General features: G+C 44.3%; 1 protein-coding gene across 1 annotated transcript in view; it reads right to left on the bottom strand.

Annotated features, from left to right (window-relative positions):
* The window catches only part of DMRT1 (doublesex and mab-3 related transcription factor 1), a 103,119-nt gene extending 89,192 nt beyond the window's left edge, over window positions 1-13,927 (bottom strand). The window contains exons 1-2 of the mRNA XM_058565306.1: window positions 13,589-13,927; window positions 9,759-9,942 (exon numbers count right to left, since the gene is read on the bottom strand). Coding sequence (XP_058421289.1) covers window positions 9,759-9,942; window positions 13,589-13,927 — 523 coding nt within the window. The remainder of the gene's footprint in view (window positions 1-9,758; window positions 9,943-13,588) is intronic.
* Between the last annotated feature and the right edge of the window lie 1,176 nt (window positions 13,928-15,103).

Here is a 15,103-nt window from a genome sequence, read left to right as displayed (position 1 = left end):
TTAGGGCCTGGGAGAAGAAAGATGACAGGAAAGAAAGGACGCTGACAGAGATAAAAGGAATCATCTTAGCTCACGTGAGTCTACAGGTGATTTCAAAGGCCAAGTGCTTTGAAGAGAACTGGGCTAGCTAAAGAGGCCGTCCTTAGTCAAAAGTTAATGAGAGGGGAGTTATCACTTAATGGGTACACAGTTTCAGTTTGGGAAGATGAAAAGTTCTGGAGATGGATGGTGGTGATGGTTGCACAACAATGTGAGTGTACTTAACGCCACTGAACCGTAGACTTAAAAATGGTTAAAATGGTCAATTTTATGTTATGTATAGTTTGCTACAACAAAAAATTTTTTAAGGGCAGGCCACATGGTGTCATGGTTAAGTTCTGCGTGCTCTGCTTTGGCAGCTCAGGTTCGAGGTTCATATCCCGGGCGCAGACCTACACACAACTCATCAGCCATGCTGTGGCAGCGACCCACATACAAAATAGAGGAAAGATTGGCACAGATGTTAGCTCAGGGCCAATCTTCCTCAAGCAAAAAAAGAGGAAGATTGGCAACAGATGTTAGCTTAGGGTGAATCTTCCTCAGCAAAAAAAAAATTTTTTTTTAATAAGTTAGTTGATAAAACAGATGGGACAGAAAGGCATCCACAAGATCCAAGCACTAGGTGGCTGAGGCGGTGGTCAATGAACAGGATCCTTGAACCAGCAGATAACCAGGTTCAAGGTTCAGGTGGGCACTGTGGAGCAGGAAAGTGAAAGGGATGACACAGATGAGCTTTTTGACATTCCAGAAGTTTCCTACAGCAGCAAATGCAAGGCTGTACCACACTACAACAATACCTAGTGTTGCCATCTATAAAAGTCCTCCAATGCTATGACCAGCTATGGCAGTAAGTTCTAGGACAGTCTATGAACTACCATCTTCCCATAGGTAATGTGAAGTACAGCTGTCTATTTTCACCAACTCTCAGGTTTTCTCTTTTGCTTTCCACAAAAGTGATGGTTGTCTTCCATTTTTAAAAATCCAATGATAAAAATTACTCTTGCCAAATTTCTAGGGCAACAGAATTTCCTCTGCCTCGTTCTGAGGAAATGCTTGTCACCCAAGGTCTGAAAAATTGCTTCAGCCTTTCAGAAACAAATCAGTACTTCTATCAGCCTTTAAGACAACAAAGAAAGCCTGTCACCAGGTCCCTCTATGATTTAGTTCCTCAAACACCGTTCCTTTCACTACAAACTGTATGTGATAATGAGGCAAAAGAGGAATTTTTTTTTTTTTTTTTGGTGAGGAAGATCAGCCCTGAGCTAACATCCATGCTAATCCTCCTCTTTTTGCTGAGGAAGACCGGCTCTGAGCTAACATCTATTGCCAATCCTCCTCCTTTTTTTTTTTTTTTTTTTTTACCCCAAAGCCCCAGTAGATAGTTGTATGTCATAGTTGCACATCCTTCTAGTTGCTGTATGTGGGACGCGGCCTCAGCATGGCTGGAGAAGTGGTTCGTTGGTGTGCGCCCAGGATCCGCACCCGGGCCGCCAGCAGCGGAGCACACGCACTTAACCGCTAAGCCACGGGGCCGGCCCTAAATGAGGAAATTTTTTGAAAGACTAAATATTAGCATATTTCTAGTGATAATAAAATGCAAACCTAGAGAATCCTCCATGATCTAAACTTCTGGTCATCAGAGATTCTCACTGGGTTTTTATATCTATGGGTTTTCCAAGATGAAGGCATCTTATACCTTCTAATTTTAAAAAACTTAAGTTTGAATTTTCTAGAACCCTCATACACTGCTGGTGGGAATGTAAAATAGCGCTGCCTCTTTGGAAAACATTCCTGCAGATCCTCAAAAGGTTAAACATAGTGTTACCCTATGACTCAGCAATTCCATTCCCTGGTATACAGTCATGAACCACGTAATGATGTTTTGGTCAGCAAAGGACCACATATACGATGGTGGTCCCATAAGGTTAGTACCATATAGCCGAGGTGTGTAGTAGGCTATGTATACCATCTAGGTTTGTGTAAGCACACTCTATGATGTTTGCACAATGACGAAATCGCCTAACGATGCATTTCTCAGAACGTGTCTCTGTAATTAAGCGACACTTGACCGTATACCCCAGAGAATGAAACGTAAATTCATATAAAAACTGGTACAAAAATGTTAGAGAAGCATTACTCATAATAGCCAAAAAGTGTAAGCAACCCAAATGTCCATAAGCGAATGAATTAAAAAATATATATATGATATGTCCATATAATGGACTACTATTTAGCAAAAAAAAAAAAAAAAGAAATAATAAATACATGCTATAACATGGATAAAGCTTGCAAACATCAGGCTAAGTGAAAGAAGCCAGACACAAAAGGTCACACATCACATAATTCATTTATGTGAAATGTCCAGAATATAGAAAATGTCCAGAATAGGCACATCTATAGAGACAAAAAAACATATTAGTGGTTGCCTAGGACTAGCGTGGGGAGTGACTGCTAATGCGTACAGAATTTTTTTTAGGAGATGAAAATGTTCCACAATTAGATTCTGATGATGGTTGCACAACTTTGTGAATTTACTAAAAAACAATAAATTGTACATTTTAGATAGACGAATATAGTATACAAATTACACCTTAAATTGTTAAATTACATTTGAATTTTTAGCCATTTAAATAATTCAGATACATTTAAAACATATCACAAAATAAAAACGCACATCGAACATCAATGATTTTACTCTCTGATATCTGCAGGTGGATTCACACCACCAATCTAGTGTTTTAAAAGAATTCAAGTTTAGGGCCGGCCCCGGGGCTTAGCGGTTGAGTGCACGCACTCCGATACTGGCGGGCCCGGATCCGGGGCGCACACCGACGCACCGCTTCTCCGGCCATGCGGAGGCCGCATCCCACATACAGCAACTAGAAGGATGTGCAACTATGACATACAACTATCTACTGGGGCTTTGGGGGAAAAAAAAAGGATGAGGATTGGCAATAGATGTTAACTCAGAGCCGGTCTTCCTCAGCAAAAAGAGGAGGATTAGCATGGATGTTAGCTCAGGGCTAATCTTCCTCACAAAAAAAAAAAAAAATTCAAATTTAACCATCATTATTCACTCATTCAGCAAAAGTTGACAATTTACTATAAAGCCAGGTCCTGTAGTATGTACATCAATAAAATGATAGACAAAACACAATCCCTGCCCTTAAGATTACATTTTCACGAAGGAGATACACATGTAAACCAATCAAATGTTTCTATGTCTTTTATGCTGTTACAAAACTAATTTATGACCTTAAATCCTGTATTTACCTTTTTTGTGGCTCTAGATGTTTTCTAAATTTCCTTTCTAGCCAAAGGTAGACCAGTAGGCTACTTCCTGTATACTTTGTTGTTATAACTGCTTTACGGAAATACTGTCGACAGAGAAGTTCTATCAGGCCAATGAATTCCTATATTTCACCTGTAAGCAAAGACTGCCCTTGAAATAAATAAAAATTGATTGAGACACTATTTAAAGCAACAGACTATCAAAATGATCAGTACCATTAATCTTAAGTGTTTTCTCTCATCCAACTATTGCTTCAGTTTTAAGGAATTTTGTTTTGTTAGACATCCTGGAAATTTCTTTGACACTGAAAGTAAAACTGGGGAAGGCTATTTTATCTGAAGGCCTTTTTAAGCCACATATCTACATTTTCTAGCCTACTTGAAATCGAGAGCTCGGTCTAAAATCAAATGGAACTCATCTCATATAAGTAGCCAGAATCCTTCAAAAATAAACTCTCAAACCAATTTGGATAAAATGTTTTGGTTGTTCATTTGAATGAAGTGCTTCTTTCTATACAATACTGGAAAACTCCAAAGATAAAAACGGAAATATTATTTTAAATTTAAATAACTCCACAGAGGATTTTTAGGGCAATGAAACCACTCTGTGTGATACTATAACACTGGATACATATCATCATAAATTTGTCCAAACCCACAGAATATACAATACCCAGAGTGAACCTAACATAAACTGTGGACTTTGGGTGATTATGAAGTGTCAGTGTAGGTCATCAATTGTAACAAATGTACCACTCTGGCGGGGGATGTTGATTATGGGGGAGGACTTCATGTGTGGGGGCAGGGAGTATATGGGAAAACTCTGTACCTTTCTCTAAATTTTGCTGTGAAGCCATAATTGCTCTAAAGAATAATGTTTCTTTTTAAAACATTTAAATAATTCAATATTTTCAAGTGGTAGTTCATCAGCCACATTTCTTACTGGGAAAACCTGCATGGGGACATTATTCCATTTTCCAACTACCATATTACATGTTTGTTAAGCATTTAAGCACTTAGAAGACACACAAACAAATGTGTTCCCCTACCGGCCCGTGCTCTGTCTCTGTACACTGAAGTGGAATTACTGCTAAAGAAGAGAAGTGAAGGAAGGGGCCCCACCATTATCAGACACAGACCTGACTGACCCTTCCACCAGGGGAAAGGTGAGCAAAGGCGGGCTACAGGTCACAGGAGGCTGGGCTGCAGGGGGAAGGCCCGAGACGGTAGGACGTGGTTTGATGAGGGGGAGTGTGAATGTGAGTGTGTGTGTGGAAGTCTAGGGTGCACCAGAAGGGAGGGCTCCAAGGGAGATAACATTCAGGTCCTTCCTTACAAAGGACATATGCAGAACCAAATTATCTACAATGCAACCCTTCATCTGACAGTTCTGCACAGAAAACGAGAGGCAAAGAACTAGGCAGACCTTAACATAAGTACTGGGCAAAACACCATTCTACTGGCTGCACAGAAGGTTGAAGGAAAAGCAGAATAGACAATAAAACAAAGAGGATCCCAAATTTCAAAGAAGAATGCCTATGAGATTTTAAGTCAGTTGATAACTTCTGAAATAAATATATATTTTATGCTTAAATTAAAAAAGTAAAACCACAGAGATAATGCTGAAGTTGCTATTAATTCACTGTCATTTATCACCAAAAATGCTCACCATTTTTTTCTGGGTGCCCCCAAAATGGCCAGGAAGAAACTATTTGCTCACGAACAGTGCATCTGCTAACATCTGATCCTGCTAGAAACAGCAATGCACAGGGCATTTCTTCAAAAGGCTGTTTCTTCCACAGTAATACCCACAATCATAGATGAAAAATAACAACAAAAATCTTTTATACTCATTATTTGAGGAATCTCCAGTCAGTGTTTTGGTGCATCTGAGCCAATCTTTGGCTAAGGATTGTAGCGACTTGCTTCTAAGGTACTTAATCCTAGTCAGAGGGGTCAGCTCTCCAATAAATGAAACAACAGCTTGGTAAATCTAATTTCCTTCGCAGTGTCCTCAGAATCCAGCCAATAATCTTGGCAATAATTCTTGGGCATTTCTCATTCTCATTTTTGGCACTTTTGGGAGCCAAACAGATAACTAAGAAACTTCAAGGACATAAAAATCTACTGAATTTCACTAAGCTCCTGCCCTTGTAGACGCTAAATATTAGGTCTTAGAAAGAGAAGGCTAGCAACTTGCCCCCGTGTGAGCCAAGTTAGTAGGTTTAACTATTGCATGACAACTACAACTTTCACCTCTCACTAAATAACTGCAAATCCTAGCCTTCCACATCTATATAATGGAATTAAATTAAAATGGCCATATAAAAATTCCAAGCAGTTTTAAATTAAAAAATAAACCTAATTATACACAAGTGGGAATAACACACTTCCATGATGTTAAATATATAAATTATATATATATATACATGAAAACAATAAATAGACGTATTAACTTGTACATGCAGCAAGTAACCCGGGAATGACAGATAGAAGAGACCCGCAGGTTGGGACTAGAAGAACTATTATTTTTTGTTGAAAATGTTTTTGCACTCTATAAATGTTTACCATTTACCTGCATAAAGTTAAATGTTATTTTAAATAAATCCTCATCTCTGGAAATTTAAGAGAAGCACAGATTTGTTAGCAGCAAGCTATCTAAGAAGCTGGGCCCCGTGCACTGCATAAACCAGAAAGACGCTGTTCAGTCAGTCAGTCTGTCTGTCTGTCTCTCCCCCACTCTCCCCGCTCCCTCCCTCTCTCTTTCTCCCTCTATACAATTATGTAGTTTAATTCCACTGGCATCTCTGTTTTTCTCTTGCTCATATCCCAGCCCAGCCCAGAAGTTATCAATCCCACCTCAAGAGCTGTGGCAGAAGCCCTGGGTGTGATGACGATGAAGCTGAGGCTCCCGCCCCACGGAGATGAGCTGGCTGGGCCCATCTTCCCCTGGCAGGCAGTCTCCAGAGCGATGCCAACCCACCCAGGCCTGAGCACATGCACACAGCACACTGTCGGCTTCCACACTCCCCTCCTTTTGAGTTTGGTTCATGACTCCAAAATGACTCCAAGGTCCATCAGCTCCAGAGGCAAGGAAAGGAATCTGGTCACATCCTCCATGAACCATCCATCCATCCTGAACCTTCTATCTTGCTCCCCTGCTGCTTCTATTTGTAACTTTCCCTATTGCCACTCAGAAATACCCTGCAAGAACTTCTTCATTCTGAACTCCGTCCAGCCTCAAACCCTTCTCTAAAGCTCTGCTTTCTTGGGGTATCAAACTCTGACACCCCTTCCACCAAGGTGGAATGCAGGACAGCAAGCTAGACCAAGTTCACCTATGGTGTCCTACAAAATGCCCAGCACTGACATTTATCCATCACAGGTCTTTCTCTGTATTTCTCCCCAAGAAGACCCGTGGCTGCAGCCTTCCATGCCAAGGGAGAATGGCAGGGACTTTTGCCCCTAACATTGTTCCTATTTGTCCATTAGCCCTAAATCCCTTCTGGGGATTAAACCATAGCTTCCAATCATAATTGTTCATTTTCCAAGAAAACATGGCAACTGTTCCCACAGGCTCTCTTCACAGGCAAATGAAATGGAAAATCCATGGGCTTTGGGACCAGAGAGGCCTGAACTGAATCTCAGTTCAACTCAGCTTTATTCTGGGGCAGGTTCCTTACCATTGGTTTCCTTTTCTGTAAATGGGAATAATAATTCCTCCCCCATACGATGTTTGTGAACACCAAATGAGGTACGCGCCTCTTTACTCCTCTGACATACCCCTGTTCCCTTCTCAGCACTCCAGCTAAACCCACCAGATCAGCCCTGACCAGGGATTATGTGGTCATTAACCTTAGACAGCTTAAAATTCCAAAGTGTAAAGATCATATTTCTGATAGATATACTCCTTCCTTCCGATGAAAAGGAAAGTTTGGAAACTGTTTTAAGTATATATTATGAGCAATCAAGCCAAAAAAGGAAATTATACAGTTCCCTTTGTAAACTACAAATCTATAGCCCAAGAAACACACACAGTGACGGGCACACCTACCTGCAACACAGAGATGACAGTTCCACCTCTCACCTGCTTTCCCCGGTGCCTGCTTACCTTCCCCTTCTTTATAATGGTCAAGACTCAGAAAATCTTCAAAACCTCTTCCCTCATTTTTGAGAAGAGGAAACAAAAGGTCCAGAGAGCTTAAGTGACTCGTTCCAAGTTGCACAGCTAGTTCATGACAAGCAGCTGAGCAACTTTAGCCCCGGGGTTAAGTGCAGCAAACTGAGTAACTCATGACAAGCTTAGTGAAGAGGTACCACACCGCAGGGCTGGATTTCATGGAGCCTCAGCAGGCTCTAAAGGTATTCTGTGAATCTCAGCATATGTATTTAATATGTAATATATGTATTTATTTGCCAACAGGATTTCATCTTTGGTGGTTTCTTAGAGCTCCTACACCCTAGACTAGTATTGTCAAATGGAACTTTGTGAGAAATGGAAATGCACGCTATCCAATATGGCAGGCCTTAGCTACATGCACCTATCAAGCATTTGAAATGTGGCTAGTGCAACTGAGAAACTGAATGTTTTAAATTTCTTTTATTTTATTTTTACTGTGGTAAAATACATACAATACAAAATTTACCACCTTAACCATTTCTAAGTGCACAGTTCAGTGGTATTAAACACATTCATAATGTTGGGCAGCCATCATCACCAGCCATCTCCATAGCTCTTTTCATTTTGTAAAACTGAAACTCTGTTAAACTCTATTAAACAATAACTCTCCATTCTCCCCTCCCCCCAGCCCCTAACAATCACTATTCTTTCTGTCTCTATGATTTTGACTACTCTAAGTATATAAGTGGAATTATACAGTATTAGCTTTCTGTGACTGGCTTATTTCGATAGTATAATGTCCTAAAGGTTCATCCATGTTGTAGCCTGTGTCAGAATATCCTTCCTTTTTAAGGCTGAATAGTATTCCATTGTACGTGTATATCACATTTTGCTTATCCATTCACCTGTCAATGGACACTTGGGTTGCTTCCACGTTTAGCCATTATGAATAATGCTGCTATAAACATGGGTACACAAATATCCTTTAAGACCCTGCTTTCAATTTTTGCAGGTATATATCCATTAGTGGAAGTGCTGGATCATATGGTAATGTTATTTTTAATTTTTGAGGAACCACCACACTGTTTTCCATAGCAGCTGTACCATTTTACATGCCTACCAACAGTGCACAAAGCTTCCAATTTCTCCACATCCTTGCCAATACTGTTATTTTCTGTTTTTTTGATAGTAGCTGTCTTAATGGGTGTTAAGCAGTATCTCACAGGGGCGCGCCCCGTGGCTTAGCGGTTACGGGCGTGCGTTCCGCTGCTGGCGGCCCGAGTTCGGATCCTGGGCGCGCACCGACACACCGCCTCTCCAGCCATGCTGAGGCCGCGTCCCACATACAGCAACTAGAAGGATGCACAGCTGTGACATACAACTATCTACTGGGGCTTTGGGTGGGGGAGGGAAAGTAGTATCTCACGCTAGTTTTGATTTGCATTTCTCTAATGATCAGTGATGTTTAGCATCTTTTCATGTGCTTATTGGCCGTTAGTATATCTCCTTTGGATGAATCTTTTAATTCTATTTCATTGTAATTAATTTCAATAGCCACAAATGGCTGGGGGCTTCCATAGTGGACGGTGCAGCTTTAGACCTCGTGATTCTTGAGGTAATTTGGAGATCTAGGCAGTTAGCACAGCGAGCTTTGGAGGCAGATGGACCAATTCAGATACTTTCTAGTTCTGCAGACTTAGCCAGTCACTTCAATTTCCTACACCTGTTTTCCCATGTGTAAAATAGGATTAATAACTCCTTCTTCAGAGAGTGAAACGAAATGAATGAGCACATACAGCCCCTGGTACAGTCGTAGCACACGGAAAAGAATTCAAGCCGATGTGACATGTCTTCCCTCACTACCCAGTGCCCACTGAAATTTGACACCTAGGATTTGGCTTTTTCAAGACACTTTCCCCAAATCAACTGCAGTCCTTGCCAGAGAAAGGGACCTTCAGTTCTGGGAAACAAGGATCTTTGGCTCCCAACAAGAGGACCCAAAAATGGAGGGGTAGACTGAGCTGAAATCTCGGAATCTCACTCCTCTGACTTTCTGTGATTCTGACTGTCCAGATTCAGTCTTGGCTAATAACCAACAGGAAAGTGAAGCTGTCAAACCCAATTCTAGAATTCATGGCCATCCCTTTTGTGAGGCAGCCAAAAACAGACCTTCAGAGGGAGACTCCGTTAAGAAAACCCTCCGAGATCTGAATGTGATATGTGGCTCAGGACGGTCCTAAGACTTTTTGCGGCCACAGCCCTTCTTCCCTGACGCCCGGCGACCACGTGAACCCAGGTCCCAGGTTACCTGAAGCTGCAGTGGTGGGGGTGCTGGCCGGCGGGGGCTGCGCCGAGCTGCCGCTCTCAGTCATCAGGCACGGGTTGCTGCCGCTGTTCTCTCTCTTGACAAGCAGCTCAGCAGCGCTGGGCAGCGGGATGGGGTGGCTGATCCCCAATTCCTCTTCCTGGGCCTGCTGCCTTCTCAGGGCCACCTAGAAGCACAGGGCAGCGGGTCATCCTCCAACACTCCAGAATCACTTGGGCAGCTTGGAGAAAACCACTGAAACCCCGCCCATCCCACACATCGTGGTTCATCAGCTCCAGGGGTGAGGCCTGAGGATCTCCAATTTCTTTTTAAAGCTAGGCTGGTAACCACAATGTGCAGCCAAAGCTGAGAAATGATTTAGAGCCAGAGTGTCTGGTCCACAGTAAGTGCTCAAAAAATGATCTTTAGGGGCCAGCCCCCTTGGAGTAGTGGTTAAGTTAGGCGGGCTCTGCTTCTGCAGCCTGGGTTCACAGGTTCAGATCCCAAGGCTGACGTACGCCACTCACCAGCCATGCTATGGCAGCAACCCACATGTAAAGTGGAGGAAGACAGGCACAGCTGTCAGCTCAGGGCTAATCTTCCTCAGCAAAACAAAATTCGTTAAATAAATGAGTATGTAGAGCAGCAGGGAATAAGGTTGGCTAGGGAAGATCAGGAAAAACTAGAGTCAGCCACGCAGAGGACTTCACTCTGAAGAGTAAAGGAAGTCAGCATTGATAGATGAGGAAGGAAGGAGAATGGGCTCACGCACTCTTTCATTCCACAAATTTGTAAAAGTCCACTGTATTGGGAACAGTGACCAGCAAGATTTAATCAAATTAGATCCCAAGGTACTCACTGTTTAAAAGGAGAAACAGTAGGCAGGCAAATATACAAATGCAACTCAAGATGAAATGTGGCAAACACCACAGGAGAAGGAGACACCAATGGCTTTAGGTGCAAGTATCAGCCTGAGGGTGTACTGGAAAGGGGCCTTGAAGAACAGGATGAGGAGAACCTAGAGAGGCAAGGATGAACAGGCAGAACAATCCGGAAAAAGGGAGCAGAGTGGGCAGGAAAGGCAGGGGCTGCTTGAGAAACCCTGCAGAGCCCTGTTCTCTGAGGTGGAGAGAGCATGCAGAGAAGTAATGGGGAAAAGGGCTGGGACGTGGTGTTGAAGTCCCTGGAGAAGGGAGAGGCTGGAAGTGGAGAGAAAGGGAGAGGATGGGTGACATTCCAGGCAGCAGGGAAGGAGACGGAAGAGGGAGCTGGAAAGGACCTAACACACCTAAGAAACGCCTCATGCCGCCTCTTCAATTTATCTTCTTTTAAATCACATTGTTAAAGGTTGAAAAAAGAGGTGTAAAGAAAATAAATTGTATTTTTGCTTACTACATGTAACAAAAAAAAGGAGAAAGGAGACTTTCTGTTGAAATTGACTATTGGCGACAATGAAATTAGAAAGAAGCACTTGCACCTCAGAAGCCCAAATACAAGCCAAAAGTTGAAATCAAAGTGGTAAACCAGAAACACAACTACAATTTATATATTGTTTTAGGAAAACTGTAGTGCAAATTTAGACAGCTGATTAATTTGGAACTAATTTTACTCTTAACAAGAAGAATCTTCAACAGAGAAAAAAATATCCATAAATGATCAATGAAGATTAAATAATTAAGCTTAAATCTTGGATTTTCTATTATTAATCAAGAACTTTAGAAACAGAATATTAAGCAGTTGACCAGAAATAATTTTAAAAAATACCCACAAACCTCTGAAGTATGTCAATGCATACTTATACCCTGACTTACACAAATCTCATGCCTGCCCAAAATGCACAGGGTATTACATATACTCCATAAACTAAGGACACTTTTACAAATACCTCTCAAGAGTTTTAGAAAATGTTATCTAAACGGGGAAGGTGGGGCAACTGATTAAAAAAGCAATTATTTCAGAGTCATATCTAAGGTCAATTTCAAACTACTTTAGAATGACTAAAAAATGACTGTTACATGGATTTTAAAGGATTTCATCTAGCACAGCACAAGCCTTCTGGTGTGGAAAATACTTAAGTTTCATATTATAAAAGTAATCCTGAGTTGCTTCTGTATTTAACATAGAAAAACAGGCTTCTGCCAAGTTAATGCCCCTATTAATAAAGCTTATTCAAAATTAATGGCCCTACTTGGACAAATATTGTTAATTACATCTTGAGGAAAATTCCCCTCCCAAGCATACTCTCCATGCTAAATATTTAAGCCAAAGACTAAATGTTCAGATTATTTTTCTACCTACAAATACAATTTAAATGTCCATAAGTTTTTTTCAGTAAGTTCACTGTGATGCATTTTAATGCTACATTCAGTGTATTCTTTTCCTCCACTATAAATTAAGCTAAAAACCTATAAAGAAGAAACTAAGGAAAACAACTTACATTTCCATGACTGCACTTGCAATCTTTGAAGCCAAAATATATCTAGTTTAAAACACATTTTTAAAAATCGGATGTACAGAAGAAGCATCATCTTTAAGCATTTGTGCAGTCCTGCCCAAAGCTCTTATCTAAATTATTTTCAGTGGAGGATATTTACACGTTTCCAATCAAAAGTAGCACATCGTTAGTAAACATTTCTTCGGTATCTTTTCATTTTAAATAACCTGTCTTAAAAAGATAAAACAACTTTTAGCTGGAAAGAATGTATGTTATTCTCTTCTAAAAATCCTTTTAGGATACCGATGCCGTTAATTATTTCCGATAAAATGTTAAATGCTGTCCTGCTTATGCTGATTTAAAAAGAAATTTAAAAAGCTATGAACGACAAACAAAACCTCCAACCTCCGCATTTTCTCCCCTGCGCATGTTTTTTAAAATTCTTAAGTGTGTTTTAAAATATACTCAGTGTGATTCGTACTTGAAGAATTTAGGTCGAAACAACACATTTTAAAATGCTAATAAAATTTCCGTAGTGCTCAAAATGGCTGAGGAGCTCGGCCTGGATCCACTCCGGGCGAAGAGGAAAAGTGCGCCAAGACCACAAGGAGGACCACGCCACGTGGGCGTCCATTACAGCGACTTTTCCAGAAACACAAAGCTTCCCGACACGTTATCCGGATAAGCAGCAGCCGGGCCGGGTCTCCGTTTCGCCCCAGCCGGTAGCCCGCGCCGGCACCCTCGAGCACCCTCCCTAGTTTCAGCGCAACTCTCTGCTGGGGGGCGGAGTCAGGGATCCCGGGGATCCCCGAGAGGAGCGAACCCCCCAACTCTGCTCGGAAAATGAGGTCGGAGATGCCGAGGTCCCCCAAAGAGCGACCCCGACCACTCTCTGCTGGGGTGTAGCGTCAGAGATCCCCAAAGGCGCGAACTCGGCAAGTCTCTGTTGGGAGTCGGAGATCCCGGGGACCCTCGGAGGGGCGAACCCGGCAACTCGCTGCAGCAGGGTGGGCTCAGGGGTCCCCGGGACTCCGAGCGGAGCGAACTCCGCAACTTCTGCTCTGAAAGCGGGATCAGAGATCTCGGGGATCCGGAGGACCCCTGAAGGGGCGAACCCCGCAACTCTGCTGGAAGGCCGAGTCAGGTATCCCGGGCTCCCCCTGAGAGAAGCAAACCCCGCACCTCTCTGCTCCGCGGGCGGGATAGGAGACGCGTCCCGGCCATCTGAGCGCGGCGTGGGCGCGTGGCTGGGAGCCCCGGGTCCCGAGCGCAACGCGGCCGTCGGCGAGCACCGCTGCCTGCCTCCCAAACCCGGGCCCCACGTGGCACTGGCCACGCCGGGAAGATTTTGTCCAAAAAGTTCAGGGCTGAACCCCGGTTCCTGGGCGCCCGCACTCACCTGCGCGGCCATCACGCGCTGTCTCTCCGCGATCAAGTTGCACTTCTTGCACTGGCAGTCCCGCCACATGCAGAAGCGCTTGTGGCCCTTGAGCGGCGACGCGTAGCCGTGGTTCCTGCACCGCGCGCACTTGGGCAGCCGTGGGGACTTCTTGCTTGCAGCGGCCATGCCCGACGCCCCCGAGCCCGAGCCGCCGCCGCTGCCCCCGGCGCCCGCGGAGCCCAGTAGCGCTCCTGCTGCTTTGCCGAAGCCCCCGGCTTTCCCCTGCGGTGGTGCCCCGGGGGCGTGCGGGGCCTCCGACGGTGCCGAGGGCTTGCTGAATGCGTCGTCGTTGGGCATGGTGCCCCAAGTAGAAGCGCAAGGAGTCTCTGGAGACGGCTGCAAGGGAAGGACCCAACCGACGGCGAGGCTCCCGAGGAGGAGGCGCAGGAGGCGTGTGCGCTGCAGCCGGAGGTGCAGCCCGAATGGCGAGGTCGCGACGCGCAACGCCCAGAGTGGTGGGGGGTTGTGCCCTTTTTTTTTCCTTTTGGCGCGCGCGCGCGCGGCGCAGAACTTTTGGATACTTTTCAGAATGTTCCCGGGACTGCTTGGGCGGGAGACGGCGCGAGGGATCGCGGCCACGCCCAATGCCCCCCAACTCGAGCCACCGCGCTCCAGCCGCGTGCAAGCTTGCACCGGCTGCAAACACCGAGGGCGTTGCTGCAGGGTCGCTGCAAGCGCACCGAGAGGTGCAGAGCGACCCGGAGACAGTACAGTGATTCCTGTACTTTCCGAGGTGCCCAGCGAGGGTGGGCTGCCAGAGCACGCTGCACCGAGGAAGCTGGGCTTCCCGGCTCAAAGCATAGTTGTGCATCATCGCCGTGCGTGCTGCTGGGGGGAGGTGCAGACCGCCCTGTGGGGTCCTCCCTTCCCTTCCCCCAACGAGGCCATCCTCCACGTTTGGTAGGGCAGACGTTGGCAGAAGCCAACTCCGAGAGTGGTTTCTTTCTCACTTAAGAGAATTAAGTATGAGGTTGAAGGCTTGAGAAAAGATAAGTCTCTGCACCTACATCAGCAAATAAAACCCTCAGTGTGGGGGGCTCAAGCGCGCCAAAAATGTAAAAGGTTGGGCCTTTCTCTTCTGCAGTTAGCCGTTCCTGCACCTGTGTTCTTTTGCTCACGAAATTTCCACCTACCGGCTCCAGAGAACTTTCAGATCTGTAGGTCCAGCCCATGTTGCTTCTTGCATGTAGCTTCTTGCCTTTGTGGCAGCTTCGCTTAGGCTCTGCATCAAGTGGAACTCAGCCTTTAAAAAAACCTCTTTTAGGGGGTTGGTTACATGGATGTAGACATTTATCAAAGCTCATTCTACACTTAAGATCTGTGCATTTTACAGTATATAAAGATACCTCCAAAAACCCCTGGATCATCTTACAGCCTTCCCCCACCCCCACCGCAGCCATGTTTGTCTGCTTTCTCCGCACCTGCACAGCAGATCCATCCCTAAGGTCTTCTGATCATTTCCTCCTACGCACT

This window comes from Diceros bicornis, chromosome 22 (genome assembly GCF_020826845.1).
Source record: "Diceros bicornis minor isolate mBicDic1 chromosome 22, mDicBic1.mat.cur, whole genome shotgun sequence".
In the NCBI taxonomy this organism is placed as follows: Eukaryota; Metazoa; Chordata; class Mammalia; order Perissodactyla; family Rhinocerotidae; genus Diceros; species Diceros bicornis.
The sequence above is the reverse complement of the archived record's forward strand: the minus strand, read 5'-3'. Positions and strand labels throughout refer to the sequence as shown.